Source organism: Fistularia commersonii, chromosome 23 (assembly GCF_037954325.1).
Source record: "Fistularia commersonii isolate RoL2024-O1a breed Wild chromosome 23, RoL_Fcom_v1.0, whole genome shotgun sequence".
Taxonomy (NCBI): Eukaryota; Metazoa; Chordata; class Actinopteri; order Syngnathiformes; family Fistulariidae; genus Fistularia; species Fistularia commersonii.
In genome coordinates, this window is record NC_141306.1 from 5,883,069 (window position 1) to 5,902,813 (window position 19,745).

A 19,745-nucleotide genomic window follows, 5' to 3' on the forward strand; every position below is an offset into this window, starting at 1 on the left:
CAAATGTCCTTAGAATTTGCAAAAAGTGCTGATTCAAAAAGAAAATACAATTTTTTTGACTGAAAAATATAGTCCATTCAATACTTTTACTTTAAGTTAGAAACCAGACTGATTGTTTTTTCTTTTTGTTTGTTTGTTTGTTTTTCATGTTGACCAGAATTCCAGATGTAAACATGTTGTTAAAGACCATCAGCATTTCTGGTGCCGGAGATTTTTCGTTTCGTTGATGCCTTCGGCATGTCCAGTGATAGTTATCCGTGGCGATGCCCCATAGCTAAACAGGCTCACCAGCTAGATAGTGGATCGGACGCAGACACAGGAATTCGTATACATTTATTCTTTAAAAATTAACATGATGAGAATTGAGGAAAGAGTTGGCATTTATAAAGTCAAAATTTGAAAAAGTGCATCATGTTACAAAGCTATGAATCACCTCCAGCGTTCCACAGGTTGTAGTGTCACATATGTGCTTTGAAAATGATAATTTCTCATAATCATAAAATATTTCTATATTCTAGTGAATGCACAAGCCTCCCCATGCACCTCGCAGCATTTTTAGCTGGATTACTTGATGGACATAAACCAGCTTCCCCGTCTATCAGCAGGAGAAAAACTTCAATTTGTCTGGTTCTATGTATATTTTTTTCCATGTTAACAGTTTTTAGCAGACAGTTTTTACTTAATGTTTTTTCTTTGATAGTGTTATCTGGTGACAAAATGGCAGCATCTTGTCCGTATCAGCTCCGGCAGCTGGAGCAAGAGAGAAGCAGTGCCCCCCCCCCCCCCCCCCCCCCCCTCTGCTTGTCGAGTAAGGCTTCATCCCCCCAACACCTCAAGTTAATCTTGGATATATATTTTCATTTGGCGCTGCCTGCTGCCAGCTCATTAGCCTCCGAGGTCGGACTTGTTTGCCAAGGAGACTCTCTTGTGTGTGTGAGCTGGCAAGACCAAATGCCAGGGTCCCCCCCCCCCAAAAAAAAAAAAAAAAAAAAAAAAAAAAATTGGATTAGAACGGTTGGAGGACGGGGCTATTGACCATTTCATTTTACTCTTCTGGAGATTACAGTTTGGGCTGCCTGATACAAAATAAATAGAATGTCACAATTGCCCTGCAGTCCTGTTCATATCAGTGGTGTTACGACCTGGCAGAGCCTGTGCAAAGGAAGCGCAAAATCCTGTTCATATATAGTAAACTTTTAACTAAATACAGCTAACCGGGGAAAAAAAAAATGAGCAGTCAATTATTAAGATGTGGGGCATGGAGGTCAGTGTTATAGGTGTGGGTGTGCACAAATGATTTCCCACCTGGCCACTCTGGATCCCGGAGAACTGCTGTGGGGGAGAACTCAAGCAAGGGAGATCCGGTGAATTGAAAATAATAGTCACGTGGGTAAAGATTTTCCTCCTCATCAGATGAGATTATTTATTCCAGCAGGTGAAACGAGCGCCCGCTTTTACATGGCAGCGGTCACAACACAAGAATGTGGTGGGAATCACAGCTGCCAAATTCACAAATGTGAATACAACAGTGAGATGTTTTAGATAAATGGATTCCCAGTTTTTTTTGTTTTTTTTTTTCTTTTTTTAATCAGGCATTTAAAAAGGGCGATTACCTTTCTCGTTAACATTTCTTGCCGCTTTGGACAACCCTATTAGCTAATGCATCTGCTTAGCCTTTCACCGACACTTATGGCCTTGCACTTGTAAAATGAAGGTAAAACAATGCAAATTGGCTTATGCTGACATTCTTACTCTCACCCTAACCGATCCATATCTCACGGACGCACCTAACCAACCCGCTTGCCAATTAGAGACGGAGCCATGCTTCACCGTCCATCAGAAAGCTTTTACGTTCTCAGCCACTTTGCAATGTTTCACTTAATTTCACCGGTGGAAGGCTCAAGGTGTTTTAGAAAGGCTGAAATTGGAGACTAAGCACATTGATTAGCTGATATAATGTCAAAAGTGGTGGGGGCATGTAAATGTAAATGGGGAAGGTAAGTGGCCTTCAACATGCTTTATTAAAATCTCTCTTCCTAATCCAGTCCCTAAATTCAGTTATTCATGTCTCATTTTCAAGTGTGTTTTCAAATATGTGTATAAATTGTACATTTATTCCATTAGGCCAGCTACTCCATGAGGACAACTACTTGATAGTTGTTTTTATCCCTTTGTTTTCAATTCCAAATGATTCAGTAACAAACGTATCAATTCATATTAAAATTAAATTGCCCATACACATGTTAAATAATGAGATTGCAATTTATTTTATTGATCAACGGGTATTTGAATATTGTACGGATGAATGCATACCTCTTTTAATTCAATGCTATTCACTGATGGATTCATATTTTAATTAAACTTCCCATACAAATATCAAATAATGAATATACAATGTATTATTATTTTTTATTTATAGCTTTTGACCATTGAATGAATATATAAACTTCCAACTTCTGTGACACACTTAAGATTCTCATTTGCACCTTATCTTAAAGCTCAAGCACAGTTATGGCTCCGTGTAAACTAGAACCACTCTGTGAAGGGTCTGCAAACACGTCTGAGGTAAAAGTCGTCTTGCGAAAACAACCAGGAAGTTTATAAGACATGGAAATATGAAATCCTGTTCCTTCTACCATGGTAAGCCCATGGATGTAAATATCTCATGTTCTTCAAGCAGCCCAACCAGCCTTCTGTGTGTGTTGTATACATATACTGTATATATATATATATATACTGTCTAAATGCTTTGTCTTCATGTGGCCATCGATGTTTCCATCTGCTGTGAGATCCAGCGATCCGTCTGTTGGTCTTCTCGTTATGTTTTATTGTGGGGCGCGGCGTTCAGATACTCATCATCATCATATGATTGAACGGGAGTTTGTGAGTGCGGGAGAACAAGTGGCGTCCGCGGTTTGAAGAGTGCTTATCCTGCAGTAAAGGTGGTTGGGGGGACTTTTGAAATTATGTAAATAAAGTGATAAAGCGTTGTAACAAATGTGCTCCATTTTTCTCCTTGCCCCTGGTGCTTTTTGTGTGTGTGTGTGTGTGTGTGTTTGGGAATGCTGTACGAGATGAACACAGAATCTTTGTTTGTATACAAACCCCTAATAGGTGAAATGAATCACATTGATTACTGATACATCGGTGTCCATCAGTGGGTGGGACAGATGAGCAAGTGGACATTTTTGGATAAACCGAGAATGATGTGATGGACTGAGACAAGGGCCAAACCGTGATTGGCTGACTGACTCAGTCGGACAATCCTCCTAAACTGCAACTGTCATAGCGCCATAGTTCTGCAGTGCAGAGTTCACCAGGGAACTAGTAACTGGGTGTTTTGTGTGGCAAAAGTGATGTAGGTGGTAGCAAAGATGCTGGGGAAGCTAACTTTTGCTCTGACAGACAGGAGTCATAGAACACCGCCGTTTGCCATGTGGTCGTAGTCTGGAAGCCATGGATGACCGCGGAATGTGCCAGCAAAGCCGTAAGCATCACAGCTGGACCGATGGACGAGTGAAGAAGGTGGCCTGGTCCGGTGCTCCACATTATCTCTAAAATGGGATGGACGGCCAGGTGCACGGGCTCACCTGTGAGGAGTTCAAGATGTTGACTCGGCCTCTGAAATCCCCAGATCTCAATCTAATCAACCATCTGTGGGATGTGTTGGATAAACCATGTCCTGCCTCCAAACCGCAGAGGCGTCACCTTGTAACTTACAGGATTTAAGGGATCAGCCTCTTAATACCTTGGTGCCAGATACCACAGCTCATCTTCAGAGGTCTGGAAGGATCCATGCCACAACATGCATAGTGGTTGCCGCTTGACGGCAAACAACTACGCAATACTAAGTCTTTGGTTGCAAAGTTTTGGCTCGATGGAATGTGTGCCGTTACATCGCTGCAGCTCTCCAAGCTATAATGTATTTGATTTGTAGCTGCCAAATAAAGTCCACAAAAATAGACCTCATTTTCCAGCTCAGAGTTTCGTGCTGTCATCCGGTCCCTGTGCGAGTTCTATCTGCATTCTTAACGCGATGTCCAATACATTTCCAGTTTGGGTTAAAAGGTCGACCAGGGCTGCCCTCTGTCAATCTCTATGTTGTTTTTTTTTTAGATAGACTCTATATCTAGACATGGTTGAGGGGAAGACAGTCCTCCGATCCCCTCTATGCTCTGTAGCATATAATGTGGCCCATAGATGAGGGTTCATCCTTGAGCTTCGGATTTGGCCAAAAGACAGAGGTTTTGGACGCGAGCTGTTGAAATGAATTTCTCTGCTCAGGTTCAGGGTGGGCAGCCAGACGTCCAGGGCCAGCGCTCGGAGCAGAGACGCTGCTCCCTGTTGTCGAAAGAAATCACTCACGGTGGTCCTAGCACCTGGAAAAGGACAGATCCTTGGTGCCCTGATTCGGGGCATTCTGGAGGCACGTCCTTGCAGGATGCGCCCTAAGTGACCTACATGAGGCTGCGGGGATTTTACATCCAGCCCGGGAATACCTTGGGTTCCAGCTAGAATACCACGCTGGGGATGCTTGGGTTGACCTTCTCTTCTGCCGCCACAGCAACCCAGCTCCAGATAAGTGCGAGAAAATTGAAGCTGAATAAGTATAAGGATTACTTTTCATAAAAACGACCTCGGGTAGAAATGACAGATTTATCTATGCCATTCACTTCTTTTTAATCACATTTATTCAAATGAAAGTGAAAAATCAAACTTTGGTTTGATTGGACACCTCGGTGTCCTGGTATTTGACTTTGGTGGGAGTACTCGTCGTACCCGTCGCCGTCGGCCTTTCGTAAAGTTCATCATACTGACAGACACCTCAATAACGCGTAGAGATAAGACTGCGCTGTTATTTAAGTGTCATTTTACTTGAATCAAAATATTCATCTGAAAAATGAAACTCCAGTGAAAACATTGTCAGCGCATGTCCAAGTAACACGATACCCCCTGAGTTAAAAAGTGAGTCTCATTGTTTCCATATTAAAAGGTAGAAAGGCAGTATAAAGTTAAGTATAGTCCTTAAATATGAAATAAATATAGTCCCTTTGAGATTTGTGAAATGTGTTATTGGCAACAATGTCCCCTCGTTCCCGAAACGTCTCAGACGACTCGAATGCATAGTCCGGAATGGCGGGGTAACCAGACATGGCTTGCAGAGACTTTGGCCGCTTCATAGCTCCAATGCTAGCTTTGGCACTAATATTAGCGTCGAGCTTCTGCTTAGGATTCTGTTGGACTGTAATTTATATAGTTTGATATTTTGCCCAGTCCTATTTCAAACGGAGACAGCTGTTACGCACCCAATGCGGGGCGTTGACGAGTTTTCATCCACGACACCCTCCAGGCACACGTCCATCCACCATGTTGACCTTCTTGGCAAAGCCGAGGCAACGGATCCTTAACAATTCTGCTCATCTTTCGCAGGTGGAACCCACCGGATGAGGTCAAGCCACGCGCTTTTCAAATGGACGCCCGGAACCCAGTGGACGACGGGATCGGAGATCGTCGGTCAATTCAAAGCGTCTAAAGGTGTGAACAGTCGGTGCGTCTGAGTCACCAGCAATCTTTCTTCAAGAGATATAAGAACACAGGTATAACATCCATCTACAGTTCTCTCCTCCTCTGATCCAGTTTGAGAAACTTCTCTCTACCTCCAGAAGAAATATTGAGGGCAAAGAAACATCACCCCTCATTATCGGTTTTCTTCTCTATTTTCTTTTCCTTGTGCAACATTTCTCCATTCACCTCAGGGGTTTCTTGTCCCACTGTCTACCTCCTCCGCAGAAAAACAGCCAACGTAGTGACCAGAATGTAAAGCAAAAACATACCTGTGACCTCTCGCTGCCTTTACAGTGACAGCTAGGATTGCCTCTCCTCACTGCAACCGCACCGCACCGCACCAGCAATGAACCCAGGACTCTAAGCACCTGCCAGCTCAGATACACTCACTGCCTGGACTGTACTACGTTTGTCGCCTGAAGCCCCTGCTAATTAACATTTACAACTGCCTTACCATTCCATACAATAAACCTGGCAGACAACTATATACCTCAGCAGAAAAAAAAAAACAAACCCTTCAGCACGGCGCTGGAAACGAAGAGGAAGGGGGGGCGGACTGCTCATCACTTGCCCTCCCGATGCTTCAGCTCACCCCGGCAGATGATACGTGCGCAGCGGCCTGCTCCAGAAAACTGATTCCATCACCTTCCATTTGCCTCTGAGGCACCAGTGTAGCAACGGTAGCCAGGGAGGCCTCCGGAGAATCAGTCTCTTCTCAGTGAATCCCATCGTACATAAGACTCCCGGTTTAATAAGTGGTATAAATAAGCCTTTGGACATCACATGAGGGACTCGGAGGATCCGCCGTTTCCTTTTATCTAACGGAGCCTTCAGACGGCAGAAAGCAACCTGTGGGTCGGGAGGTTCTGGGCGTCTTCTGAAGAATGCGCGACCTCCTCCAGACGGATGCGGGTATGCGCGTTGTAAACTTTTGAAGGGGAACACCGGCAACATACAGTGTGACAAAGAGGAAAAGAAGGACAAAAAAAGGACTACAGAGAGGAATGTACCGGTAAGTTGTTTTGTTTTTTCCCCACAGTTGTTTACCGGCGTCTCTTCTCATTCCTGCCCGCCTCAGAAACAGTCTCTCCCAGCTTGGTAATACAGAAGGACTGAAAAGAAAAAAAAAAAAGAAAGCCAGCCTATTTTCACATTATTTGGCCAGATTTCATATTTCCCATCTCTTATCTGCTGTCTTGGTATTTCACTAAATGACATTTAATTGACATTTCTGCCTTATTAGATAGTAAAGTGCTGGGAGACAGGAGATTAATGGGAGATGGAGGGTATGCTTCACGGAAAAGGTCATTAACTGACTTGAACTTATACAATAACATCTTGTCAATGAAAACTCATATAGTGGAGATTTGGCGTGATGTGCAAAAATAATACTTTTGCATTTATCCCTGTAGCAATTTATCAAGGCAACAGCAGCACGGTGTTCGATGTTATGCAAATATTTAAAAGTTTCAATGCTACTTGTGAAAATACTTTCCCTTCTACTGTTTACCTTTGAAACAAACCCGGCTATCACACTTTGAGAAACTTGCAACCACTTGGTGCATCTGATTGTCTGTCAGAAGCTTATTGTCTGCTGCCTAGCGGTTACTGTCCATTGATCATATATCTAAATCCTTTTTATGGTTTTGTTTTATTCTAATTTGTTTTGTGCCATAGTTGTTGGTGCTTTAGTAGCACAGTAAAAAGGTCCCTGGTTCAATTCCTAACGGGGGGGGGGGGGGGGGGGGGGGGGGGGGGGGCATTATATGGAGTTTGCAGGTTCTCAGTGTTTCTGCATTGTTTTCCTTCGGGTTCTCCAGTTTCCTCCCACAGTCCAAAAACTATGCTTGGAGTTGATTGTCCACAGAGGAGATGTTGGTTAAAGACATGATTGATATATTTGTATAAAAAAAATGATCTATCTATCCTATCTATCCTATCTATCCTATCTATCTATCTCTCTATCTATCTATCTATCTCTCTATCTATCTATCTATCTATCCATCTATCTATCTATCTATCCATCTATCTATCTATCTATCTATCTATCTATCTATCTATCTATCTATCTATCTATCTATCTATCATCTACATGCACACACATATGTGTGTGTGTAAATATACACAGCTGTGTGTGTGTCATGACAAATAAAAGTCCACCTGTCATGTGCTGTGTGGGGGGAAAAATGGGGGGGGGTTTCAGAGTCACGGTCACTGCTACTTTCCTCTGTTTTTAAGACTTACGTTTATAGAAAATGTTGCTAAATTGCATTTCTAATGTCACTTTTGGTTGTTTGTTTTTATATAAACCTCTTAAACCCTTCCAGCCTGTTTATCACTTCCAGCTGACTGTAGTTTCATTTACATATGGCTTTGCTGTATGGGCTGAAATACAGCCATGGTTGCTGCAGCATCACAACCGTACTTAATTGCTTCCATGAATTATTTCTTTACTACACATTACGATATGGGCCTCCTGGCGTGGAATATGACAGAAAATATATAAAACTTTGTGTAAAACAATCTCAGAGCTCGCCGAGCGCATCAATGACAAATACTATCCGCAGGCAAAGCGCAGGTTGACCGTGTTCCTATTGTCTGTTCTCACTGTAAAGGGATTTGCAGCTCCCCGTCGCTGCCGTCTCCACATAGACCTCGGTCACTGCGGCTCTCCCGGGTTTGAAGTACGAAACGGTGTGCTGCAGGACAGCGGGGCTGCGGGATGTGCGGAGAGCAATCGCACGGTCGCGTCGGGGGCTTTTCATCGCTCTCCCATTATTGAATCTCAGTGGAGGTCATGCTAATCACGGGGGATTGAATTCGGACCGCTCTCCAGCGATAGAATACCTTCCAATTCACGCTGGGAGGAAAGTGACCTTTTAGTTTGGACTGTGTTTGTCCTGAGAAACAGTTAACCTAGTAAGTCTGCAGATAAGGAAGAGAAAGTAACAAATCTGGCCCAGGTGTTGGCGATCTGCTGGGTTCGTCATGGCCTGATTTTTCCGTTGAATATGCAGGGGGGATTGGAGGGAGGGGGCCATGGAGGCGGAGGATTTGAAGCCGGCGCGAGACAATCGCAGACGGATGGAAATGTGAAGGGCAGGTGTAGACAGGGGCAGGGGTAACAAGGCCCGCAGGGCCGCTGAGTCGAACTTCTGTTCTTTCACGGAGGCCACGCAATGACACACATGCTCTTCACACTTTTCGGTTAAAAATGGCCCTAGAATTGTGGCAGAGCAACTACAACATTTGCAGAAACAGAGGCTGTCAAGGGGAAACAATGGCCGTGATGTATCTTACCAGAGTTTCTCCTCAGACACTCATTCAGACGGTCTTAAACATACATTACACTCCATCATTGATAGTCTCCTCACGTCATAGCACCATAACTTATTCCCGCCCACTGCTTCAAGTTGCCAAGGCAACGTGCAGTCTTCCCCACCACCTGTGGCTCAGATACGCTCTGATGTATAGAACGCAGAGACCGTGCCAGCCAATGAGATTGTATTGTGCAGCGTTTGTTGGAAGGGCTGCTTGCTGTCCTGGCAATGTTCAAAATATCCAGAACAAATCTTGACCAACCAGATTATGCAGTGTAGTGTGTGTGTGTGTGTGTGTGTGTGTGTGTGTGTGTGTGTGTGTGTGTGTGTGTGTGTGTGTGTGTATTTAGGCCCAGAGTGTATGGGGCTAAAATTGACAGCAATCTCTTCTTGTTGTGAGTGCATGTGTATGGATTGTATGTATAGGTATGTGACACCCTGTTGGAGATGTCTGTCTAAGATGATTGCAAACCCTCTACCTCTGTGTATGTGTGTGTGTGTGGGGGGGCACACGCCTGACATGGACAGTGTGTTTGTACAGAGGTGAGGCTGCAGTCACATGATCCGTCTTGGCAGGAGCGGAGAGCGACACTGAATCACTCTTGTCAAAGTGAAGTGCATCGGTGTGGGCGAGGGCTTGTGTACAGCCGGTGACCCCGCCCCGCACATGAGATACAGCTGATTGACGATCGATCAATCGGAGTGCATTTGGAAATGAAAGAATTTCACAGGCTCCGACTGCCGGGGTCAGAGCTATGAAACCCGATGAGATGAGAAGCTGAGGAGGCATTAACGTGTTTGAACGGCACGCCGTTGAGTCCTACAGTACCATTGGTAAGAGAAATTGCGTTAATGTCAACACCTGACTCATATCGGCGAGGTCATGCGAGGTTCACTGAGGAAATGTCTATTTTAATGAAAAAACAAGGTGTTTCGGTCTCTTTAAAAGCAGCAGGAAGAACTAGGCAATTAGAAAGAAAAATCATTTTTAACTGAAAATACTCCATTAAAATTGTGTTCTGAAAAAAGTCTTTTAACTATTAACCTTAGTTCAGTTTATATAACTGAAGCCTTTTGATTAGTGGGACAGGAATGTAAAGCGAAACGCGGTACCATCCCTCAGCCCTTGAAGAACAGTAACTTGTAGCCCTTGAACCAGAAAAGCACAAGCTCATTAGGTTCTGGAAGCTCAAACCCGACGAATCGCTTGTTAGGAGACCGCAGGAGCTTATTTCACATTTTCTTCCAGATAAACGCACCGGTCGGTCTTCCGCGGCTGACGACATACTGGGAAACGTCTTGTTACCCCGCTCGAGGCCTTAGGTAGCCGCCTCAGATCACATTGTGTGTGGGTTTACTCATTATAGCCAAAGTCCGGCATTCGGTGGAAACGAACAGAAAAAAGAAAACCTTTAACTGTAAAAAGTCAAACCGGGCCCCCCCCCCCCCCCTCAACCGTTTATAAATGAATAGGTTTGAGGAAGAAGAATGTGTACATGCAGTCTTTCACATACACGCTATAAATAACATATATTCTCATAGGATAAATTTAACACAGGGTTTTAAGGGTGGCAAGTACTATGTTATGCATCTGGTTATACTACTAGAAACATGAGCATCTCCCCCCCGTGAGAAGGGGTGGGTTGTACGACTCCTTGGCAACCCGGTTTAAACCTTGTTCCAGAACATGAACCCAAAGCCTGAGTGTATAAAAAGGCTCTATCTTCTCCTTCACTTTACCTTCTCCTTCATAAAGCCTTTACATGAATCTCAGCTCTGATATTATTCCAAGCTCGGAGTGAAGGTATAGCCTGGCCTCCTTGTGGTTAGTTGTGTGATTGTGCGCGTGTGTGTGTGTGTGTGTGTGTGTGCGTGTGTGTGTGTGTGTGTGTGTGTGTGTGCGCGCGCATTCAAAGTGCAGATGCAGACCGGAGGGACATACATACATCGCAACTCATTACTGTATAAACAGCTGTGTGGGGGCAGATACAAAACTACATAGATTCATGCTGAGAAATATAAAGTCACCCCCAGTCTCTCCCTCTCTCTCTCTCTCTCTCTCACACACACACACATACACACACATATCAGTGGTAATTACAGTCCCTAGCAGACAACTGGCAGCCATACATAATTAATGAGTTGGGGAAACAATGAAAGCACAGCAGATGATTGCTGTAAATAAAAGGGGGAAAGTGGAGCAGTGAAGGCTCAACATGGCAGGCTTCGGCAAGAACCAGGATGAAAATGAAATAATTATGTCAAACGCAATGAAAGGTAAAATGCCAAAGGAGCTGTCAAATTGAGAACGGTATCTTTTTTTTACAGTAATAAGTTACATAAGTCAGGCTCCAGGAGGGACTTTCCCCCAAATGTTAGACAATATTTCTCTAGACGATGCGAAAGCAGCAAGAAGCATGAAGAATGATTGACAGGATGCAGTGGTTTTTCTGATACCGGGTTCACGTGCGGTGGCCCGTCCTACGTGGCAAACTGCTTGGAGCCCAGTCCAGGTGTGCAACCCGTGCATGGATTAACTGCACTGTTAAGCTGCCGTTTCACATTGATCGAAAGATAATAAGGGGCTGAAGACAACAGGAAAGGATGAGCAAAAGCGTGGGCTTCCTGGTTGTCCTACACGCTCCCCGATGGGATTGGTTGGCAGTGCTGGTCAACACCACCCCCTCCCTCCTGGGCCGCAGCTGCACCTTTGTAACGTTTGAAGGAAATGATGTGGGTTGAAACGTCCCTGGAAAGTTGGACTTTAAGACATCGTATGTTTCTGCCGATAGCTTTACGTCCTTTTGGACGGCGCCGTTGCACCGCTGTGATCCAAGGACATGCGGCCACCACACTACGCACTCTGCCTTTTTGCACTTTCGTGATGTTTTTCTGCTATGTGATCGATCCCGCTGCACTTTATTTTATTATTGACGAAGATCTTGGTGTCCAGACTGAGCTGAGCACTTCAGGCTCTCCCTCTCAAGAGCATCTGCAGATCCTTCACCGTGGGTGTATGTACCATTCTCGCTATTGCGAAGCAAAGTCTAGATGAGATGAATCCAGGTGGTTCATCATGTGATAGATGTTTTGGACAGGTTGTCAATGCAGTATGTGCCAGTAGGAGGAATTGCTCTAAAGAGTACGAAAACAGTAGACTTGCAATGCATTTATTAACTCTCCCGGAGCCAATCCCGGCTGTGATTGGGCGAGAAGTGGTGTTCACCATGGATGGGTTGCCTGTTGATCCGGAAACATTCAACATTCCCCCTCTCAATGTGAAATTTAGTGTCTCCAATGGAGCTCCTGCATATTTTTGGACTGTGGGAGGAAACTGGAGAACCAGGGAACGACCACAGCGAAAAGCCGTCTTTCGGAATTGAACTAGGGACCTTCTTGCTGCGAGGCAGAAGCGCTAGCCGCTGTGCCACTGAGCTTTAAATGTTTAATTCACTGTAACACGCAACATGTCCTCAAATGCTCTTGCAAAACCCATACACTGATCTACATTGTCATGGAAACCTGTCATAAATATTGCATCTGACAACAGCTGAAGAATCGAATCGGTATTTATAGAGTTTATATAAAAAAAGCAAAGGAACTCAAACTTTATCTAAAGCCCCACTTTCGCAAACTTGTTTACTCCTATAAATCCATCTTCGCCCTGGAAAATCCTAATTGGCACCAGGACCTGCTTTCAGTGTGACGCCGCCTCTTGATCAGGCAGATCGGCGCTGCAGATATCACCCTAATGAGATCCTATTCCAGAAGATTTCGATAAATCGTACGCGTACACTTGCAGCAGCCCTCGCTGGGCGTCCCGGGGCCACCGGCGCACTCAGTCAACCTCAGATGTCAGCTGCAATAATATTCCCACTGCCAGATCTTAGCTGTCTTTACATCCACTGGTCCTTAACGAGAATCTGTTTTACAGTCGAGTTTGTCAGTTCGTATTTACTTCGATGGTATTTTGACAGGAAGTGCGTGTTTTCTAAATGTTCTCCAGAACACCGCGCTACGTCTCGCAACAACAAATCATTGTCGTGGCGCAGTAAAAGCTCTGTGTACACTTTAACACAGCAGCCTCTCCGCGGCGGCTATTTATTGATTAGCCAAAGTGAACAACCGAGGGTCAGACTTTCATATCAAGGGCCAGAGCAGGAGGAGCAGGGGGGAAAATGAGCTCTCCAGGTATCTTTTTATTTTTCCAGTTTTTTTTTTGTTTTTTTTTTGTGTCAGTTAGCTGTCTGCAACGCCGAGAAACCCGGTGGGAGACCCGTCCGTTTCGGCCGAGCAGGAGCCAATCAGACCTGCCGGCGCTCGCTGAGAAGACAAGGGCAGAAGGAAGGAAGGGAAGGGAGGAAATGTTGATCAACTTGCAGGGAATTTGACATAATAACCCTTACAATACTTTTTTTTTTTTCTGAAACAAGTACTTAAAGTTACATTTTTTTATTGACCTCATTCCGAGGCGTCAAGAAACACACAATTTGTTCTTGGGTTAATTTGCATTTCCGCACACCATTGGGTTTCAAACCAAACATAAAGACTATTCCAATAATTTACTTTTCTAAGTAAAAATAAGAGATAGAAGAGTTCAGCTCAACTCCTGTAAAGGTTGGCATTACTGCTTAATGACTGCTCACCGGGCTGGGAGGTTTGTCTAATCTTTCGCCCTCTAATGCCATCTACTGGCAGATGGGCAGAAATGGAATTTGACATATTTTGAATTGCCCTGTTCTATTTAGGGAATTTTGACGCGTTCTCTCGTTTATAATTATCAACACGTCTTTTTTTTTGTCATGTGCAAAACTATTTAAAATGTCCAACGGCTACACCTCACCTCGTCTTACGGCTGTCCGTCATCCGTGCAACCCCGTCTCCTTCTTAACTCTGTCCTTTTTGCCTTGAAAACTACAAACTCATTTGACAATCATTCTCTGAAGCAAGTAATAAATACATTAAGGAAAATTAAATTCTGGTTCAATCCTTCCGCGTATTTTTCGTGAATGATCAGTTTGGATTGTTCAACCAACACAATTTCAAAACATCCCATTTTGCACTTTGTTAAACTGTCAGAGAATTGAATTTTATTTATGTTTTAGACTTAGAAGCTTGATTAATTATTTATTCCTCATTTATTAAGTTTCTAAAAAAAATGTTTAACTTCCACTCTGCTTCCAGCAATGTTTATATGATCTTATTATCTTGCTAATCCACAATGAATTGGAGTCGGGGGCTGCCAGGCAGGAGAAGATTTATGGACGCAGCGAGAGAGGATATGAAGTGTGTTGGTGTGAGAGACGAGGATACAGAGAAGTTTGATTCTCTGTGGCGACTGTGAAGGGAAAAGCCAAAAGGAAAAGAAAAATCTACAAGGAATTGTCCACGATGAAAAGTACCCTTAGAAAAAAAAAACATTAGACGATTGAAAATCAATAAATGATGTTGTTGTTTGTAAAGCTCACGAATTGATTCTTTTCTATTGAAACATGCTCAACCTGTTTTTCGGCGCAGTTTTATTTTGAAGCGAACAATTCGTAAAGGCCGGTTTGAAGGCCGCAAACTTTTGCGTGAATTATTTTTTTCTGAAAAGCCTGTTGTGTGTCTTACACCTCTAGTTTTCCACCGGCAAGTGTGTTATTAAAACAGAAGGTCAGGGTGGGAGGGGGGCAGAGACCCTCCCTCAGGTGGAGAACAGGGTCAGCAGTAATGAAAAGGAAAGTAGGGGGGGATTTGAGACGGAGGAAGCAAGCGTTCGGCGAAAGCCGTTCAAATGAGGCAACTTTAATATGAGGGAACGGTTTGTACTGTAAGAGCTCAGGTTATCTCGGTGAACAAGTTACAGAGGGACGCGGGGGGAGGAGGGGCGATAAAGAAAAACAAACCAGACAGGAATTAATATCGTCTGGGAGACGAAACCCACAGTTATGGCTCTCCGTGTCAAATTTGTGCTCCACGAACGCAATGCGCTTGACCCGATCGCACTGGGTCAATGATACGCCTCGTGATGATCATAAAAAGGGGGGAAGGGGGTTATGCAAGATTTCGGATTTTTCATAAGAAATGGACAATGGGGTTGTTTCTTTGTTGATGTGAAAGAGTGGAGTGTTGCGGGGAGGGAGGGGAGACTCTGTTATCTGGGGTGATAAACGCTCCGCCCTCAGAGGAACATTGCAACGGACCTACACAGGAGAACGTCTCCACCCCCAGGAAATGACAGGGTCGAAAGTTCTCTGGAGCTGCTGTTATCAGTTGATCATCAGCTGATTGGATCCTCTCAACAGATCCATGAATTTAATCTACTGGAGTCTTTGAAAGTTATTAGCTGTATGATTTGTTTAACTTTTTTCATGCTTGACTTCATTGTATAATATGTATGATAATCATATTTTATGAACTTTCTCATTTAGGATTGGTAACGGTAAAATCAATATGTATAAAAACATAAATATATAACATTATTAGATATTGTCAATTCACAATCAAATGTAGGATTTTACATATGTATTTTTTCCATTTTATTTCCACATTTCCTCATGACGAAAGGAACAAAAACCTCTTCTGTTTGCATCCTTCTTTCTTCCGAGGCCAGAAAACCCTTAATCGACAACCCAGGTTCTCCCAAGGTTAAATACTTGTGACTTTACGGTGCAGCTTAAAGGCCCTTTGCTCCATCTTTATATTTATACGATCGTGGCAAGAACTCGCCGGCCTTCACAATATGTTCTCTGTGTTCATGGCCCACTTTCTGTGTTTACCTCTGTGGTCCAGGATCTAATAGGGGACTCAGACTGCAGCTAAATCTAATTTACTATAAGCTACTTAGACGTCCTCTGAAATGAATTTAGGAGAACTAGTGATCATGAATTCCCATAGCTGACTGTTTTTTATTTCTTTTCCTACGTTTATCCCCCATTTTGTGGCTGACGGTAAAATTGTCTCGATGCCGAGGACCTTGTTTTATCTGGAATTTCTCTATTTCGTTTTGCAAGAGAGGCTATATTGTAATATTTTTACTGTTATATTCATAATGGTTTTCTCATTCCTCTTATAGCAATCATCACAATATTAATAACAACAATATTAATAATAACAATAATAATAATTATTATCAATTTTTATTATTATTATGATTATTGGTAATATTAATATTGTTATTATAATAATAGCTATCATTATAATAATAGCTATCATTATCATCTACAAAAAAGTAGTTTTTTAATTTTATCCTGAGAAATCATTCATAAGCGCTTATATGCATAACATTATGAAATAACTTTAAGAATTAGGAATGAATAACAAAGATTTACTAGAAATCAGTAGCAATTTTTTACCCCAGCAGGAAAGGATTTTATTGTTTTCAAATGTTTGTAAAATGGGTGCTACCAGTGCATGCAAGTGTGTGTGTGTGTGTGTGTGTGTGTGTGTGTGTGTGTGTGTGTGTGTGTGTGTGTGTGTGTGTGTGTGTGTGTGTGTGTGTGTGTGTGTGTGTGTGTGTGAAGACCTCTGCGAGTTTGCCGCAGCTAGATTTCCCTTTCTCATCTACTTTTAACAATGTCAACTAACAAAAATAATTTCTAAAGTTGAACATGTCTGACTCCCTCTCCCTGCCCCTCCAGCTTTGCGGCCTGCCCAGTGATGCCGTGCCCACCCCAGTCCTCCCAGCCAATGGCGGCTCCTGTTCAGAGATGGCTCCCTGTTCCAAGGTCCTCTGACGAATGCTGAACAGGCTGGCAAGTCGGGGTCTGCCTCCGTTTCCTGTGATTGGCTGCTGGATGGGAGTGAGGCTGAATGGAGCCAGTAACCAACAAGCAGGATATCAACTCATCAGAAAAGGATGAGAAAGGGTGAGACATACTGTCTGTCTGTGTGTGTGTGGTTGTGGGTGTGTGTGGGCTTCGGCTAAAACTTGGTTGACCGATCACGTGCGTATGTGTGTGAGTAAAATAAAGGTGGAAAGCTATGGATTCTGCAATGCCGGCAGCAAACGCTGGCCGCAGAGCTCCATCTTCTCAAGCTTGTGTTACACCTCACCGATCTCCCGAACATTTAATCACAACATACAGTTTGACCTTCAGATATCAGGGATACAAAGGGATGGATAGAGGGGTGTTTCACTTTTATGGCTGGTAAACTAATGGGCAGACACTCTGTCCTGGTGCCATCTGTGCTCTTTCTCTACCTCTGGCATATCCAGTCTCTTGCTCGTGCACGCACGCACGCACGCATACGCGCAGCTCTCCCGCTTCATTTGACAAATTCCCAGAGTTCAGAAGCGATCAGTCATGAGCGTAAACACGAGCCGAGTCCCACGTTGTCATCCGGAATATCGAGTGGAGGGAAGCCTTTCGGTTGACGTCGTTTCACCGCGCACGTGCCTTCTCGTCATTATGGCTCGTACCTCAGCCGAGCCGCGATCAAACGACTCGGCGCAGCACGAGGAGTGTGAAGCGACTCCCAGCCGTCACTCCTCACCCTCGTCTTCCTTGGGGCTTCATATAGGCTAATCTCTGTAAGCGTGCAGGCAAGAAAGAGAAACAAACAAGAAACGGGCTGATTTTGAACTATTTATAGTTAAATGGCGTATTGGGATCTCCCTCTGAAGCTGTACCCCCCTCTAGGGTTTCCCAAACAGACACGCACACACAATAAAATAAAAATAGCATCAAAAAGACGTGGAAATTGCACTCAGCATTTGTACAAATAAATCAAGCATTCTTTTCCACCCACAGGGTTTCATATTTACATTTTTTTTTTTTTTTGGGCGATAATAGCCCATTTATACGATCCAGCAAACAAACATGTAAATGCATTGAAAATGACCAAACATAAACATTTGTTTTAATAGTTCACTCTATTAACACTGCATCACATAAAGTCAGGAGGCTTATCTTTTATAATGAAACTCATTTTATAGGGCCCAATCATTATATACGTTGTTGAGGCAAACATTTCATTTTAAGCCAAACGCGATTTCAAACAAAAACGGGGCGAAGTAAATGTCTTGATGTAAAAACGCAGATGTGAAAAGGCAGACCTCCACAGCGCACGGCGAGTATTTTCGGAGATCTGTCCATGAGGGGACGCTGTGGGTTAATTCTTCGGGTAAAAGTGGCGTGTCCTGTGTGCGGCCACAAACTCAAAACAAGCCTCGCTGATGTGAAAAAGTCTCAACAACCAGGGCTATAAGTGGATTAGCATTCTTCTCTCGCCTCCTTCGCTTAGATTAATAGATGTCTTCTCAGTCCCCATAAAAGGGCAACAAATCTGGACACCCCAAAGCCTAAAAATCATTTATACACCAAATCAGGGTGTCACAGATGGGCGAAACCCATTAACACATTATTTATAGATATTATGGTGATAACAGGATTAACATTTTCTCTCCCGTCGCCTTCCTTTAGTCATCGCCCGTGATCTAGAGGGAAATGTAGACCAGCTGATTCATGTTTGTGCATCGGATTTCTCGGGGTGCTCCGTGCAGGCCATCTGTGGCGGGACGCGGAAATTTTTTTGCGACAAACACAACCTCCCTATCTATAATAGTTTTTCATGCAATCCCATCTGTTTCTTAAGAGTGGGGAGGGGGTGCAGGGTTAGGAATACTGTGTAAAGTTAACGGCATGATTATCCGAATGCGGGTTTTGGCTCTGCGTCACTTCAGCGGTGCCAGCAAGCACTGATGATTATTATGCGTGCATTTGCTGCCGTGTCCAAATGCAAGTCTCCTTCGCAGACACCTGTTGTCGGGCACGGAGTGTGTTGCAGGAAGTAAGGGTGTGGCTCATACTGCTCCTCCAGCAGAATGCAATCATGGTATCCGGTAGTTTAAAATTACGCTTAGATCTTATGTATAGTTCTATATATAGATATATATATAAACCGGAACAGACTGACGCCCTCAGATTAGGCTGCAAGCCACTTGTACAGCGAACACATGACACGCAAGTGAGCCAAAGCGAGTGTCACAACAGCATTACAGGCAGTTTCATCTGTGTGTACTTAACGCGACTCGGTGAATGCACGCTGACGAATCAGTTCTCCGACTCCCGTGAAAACATCGACGGGTCGGTTCAGCCCCGCGCGAAATTATTCCGGCTGGTGTTGCTCTTCTCTGCCGTCACGCAATATTTGTCCTGCAGACTCCCAGGTTGTTGTGGAAATTTCAAAAAAAAAATAAAAATGGCGTAAAATTGGCAAAGAATTTCGTGTGTTTCTATGAGTTTACTCAACAGTTAAGAGGCAAACCTATTTCAGCGGGAAGGGCGAAACCTCCGCACGGAATTTGACAACATGGTCTGACACCTCATAAAGAGGTCGCACGTTGGTTGGACGTAGTGGGGTTCAGGCTAAGACGGGACGGCCACAACACTTCCCGTCAGGCTGTTGCTCGCGCGATGTGCTCGATCAGGGGCGGAAGAGCTCCAATCAAACATTCCGGTGTGCGCTGTGCCTGGAGAACCACTATCAAATGGGATCCTTTTTGACGTTTTGGACAAAATTACCCCCAAAAAACGTTCACAATTAAATTGACACATCAGCGGCTGTAGAGTGTGCTAGCAGCACGGCATGCTAATTTCTGATAGCATTTCACCCGCACCTTTAAATTTAAGGCTCCCGCGAATATCTGACCAGCAGTTGAAATTTGCGTTTGCAGTGACTAAGCCTGGATCTGGGGTCTCTGTGCATTAATGTTACAGCAGCCCGGGTGATGAAGAGGACCTTGCAGCAACCTTGGACCGGTTGTTGTCTGTTGTGGTCTTTTGTGCGAATGGGAGAGGAGAGCGCGATGGGGGCGGGGTGACCCTAAGCTGTCTGTGAAAGGACTCGAACTCAAGGATGAATGAGTTGTTCTGA

At 44.0% G+C, this 19,745-nt stretch overlaps 1 protein-coding gene across 2 annotated transcripts in view; it reads left to right on the forward strand.

Moving 5' to 3' along the window:
- The window catches only part of LOC147220767 (thyroid hormone receptor alpha), a 64,566-nt gene that overhangs the window by 19,387 nt on the left and 25,434 nt on the right, over nucleotides 1–19,745 (forward strand). For both annotated transcript variants that reach the window (XM_086170293.1, XM_086170292.1), the window contains exons 2-3: nucleotides 5,431–6,577; nucleotides 16,508–16,735. In XM_086170293.1, coding sequence (XP_086026419.1) covers nucleotides 16,680–16,735 — 56 coding nt within the window. In that variant the 5' untranslated portion in view covers nucleotides 5,431–6,577; nucleotides 16,508–16,679. The remainder of the gene's footprint in view (nucleotides 1–5,430; nucleotides 6,578–16,507; nucleotides 16,736–19,745) is intronic.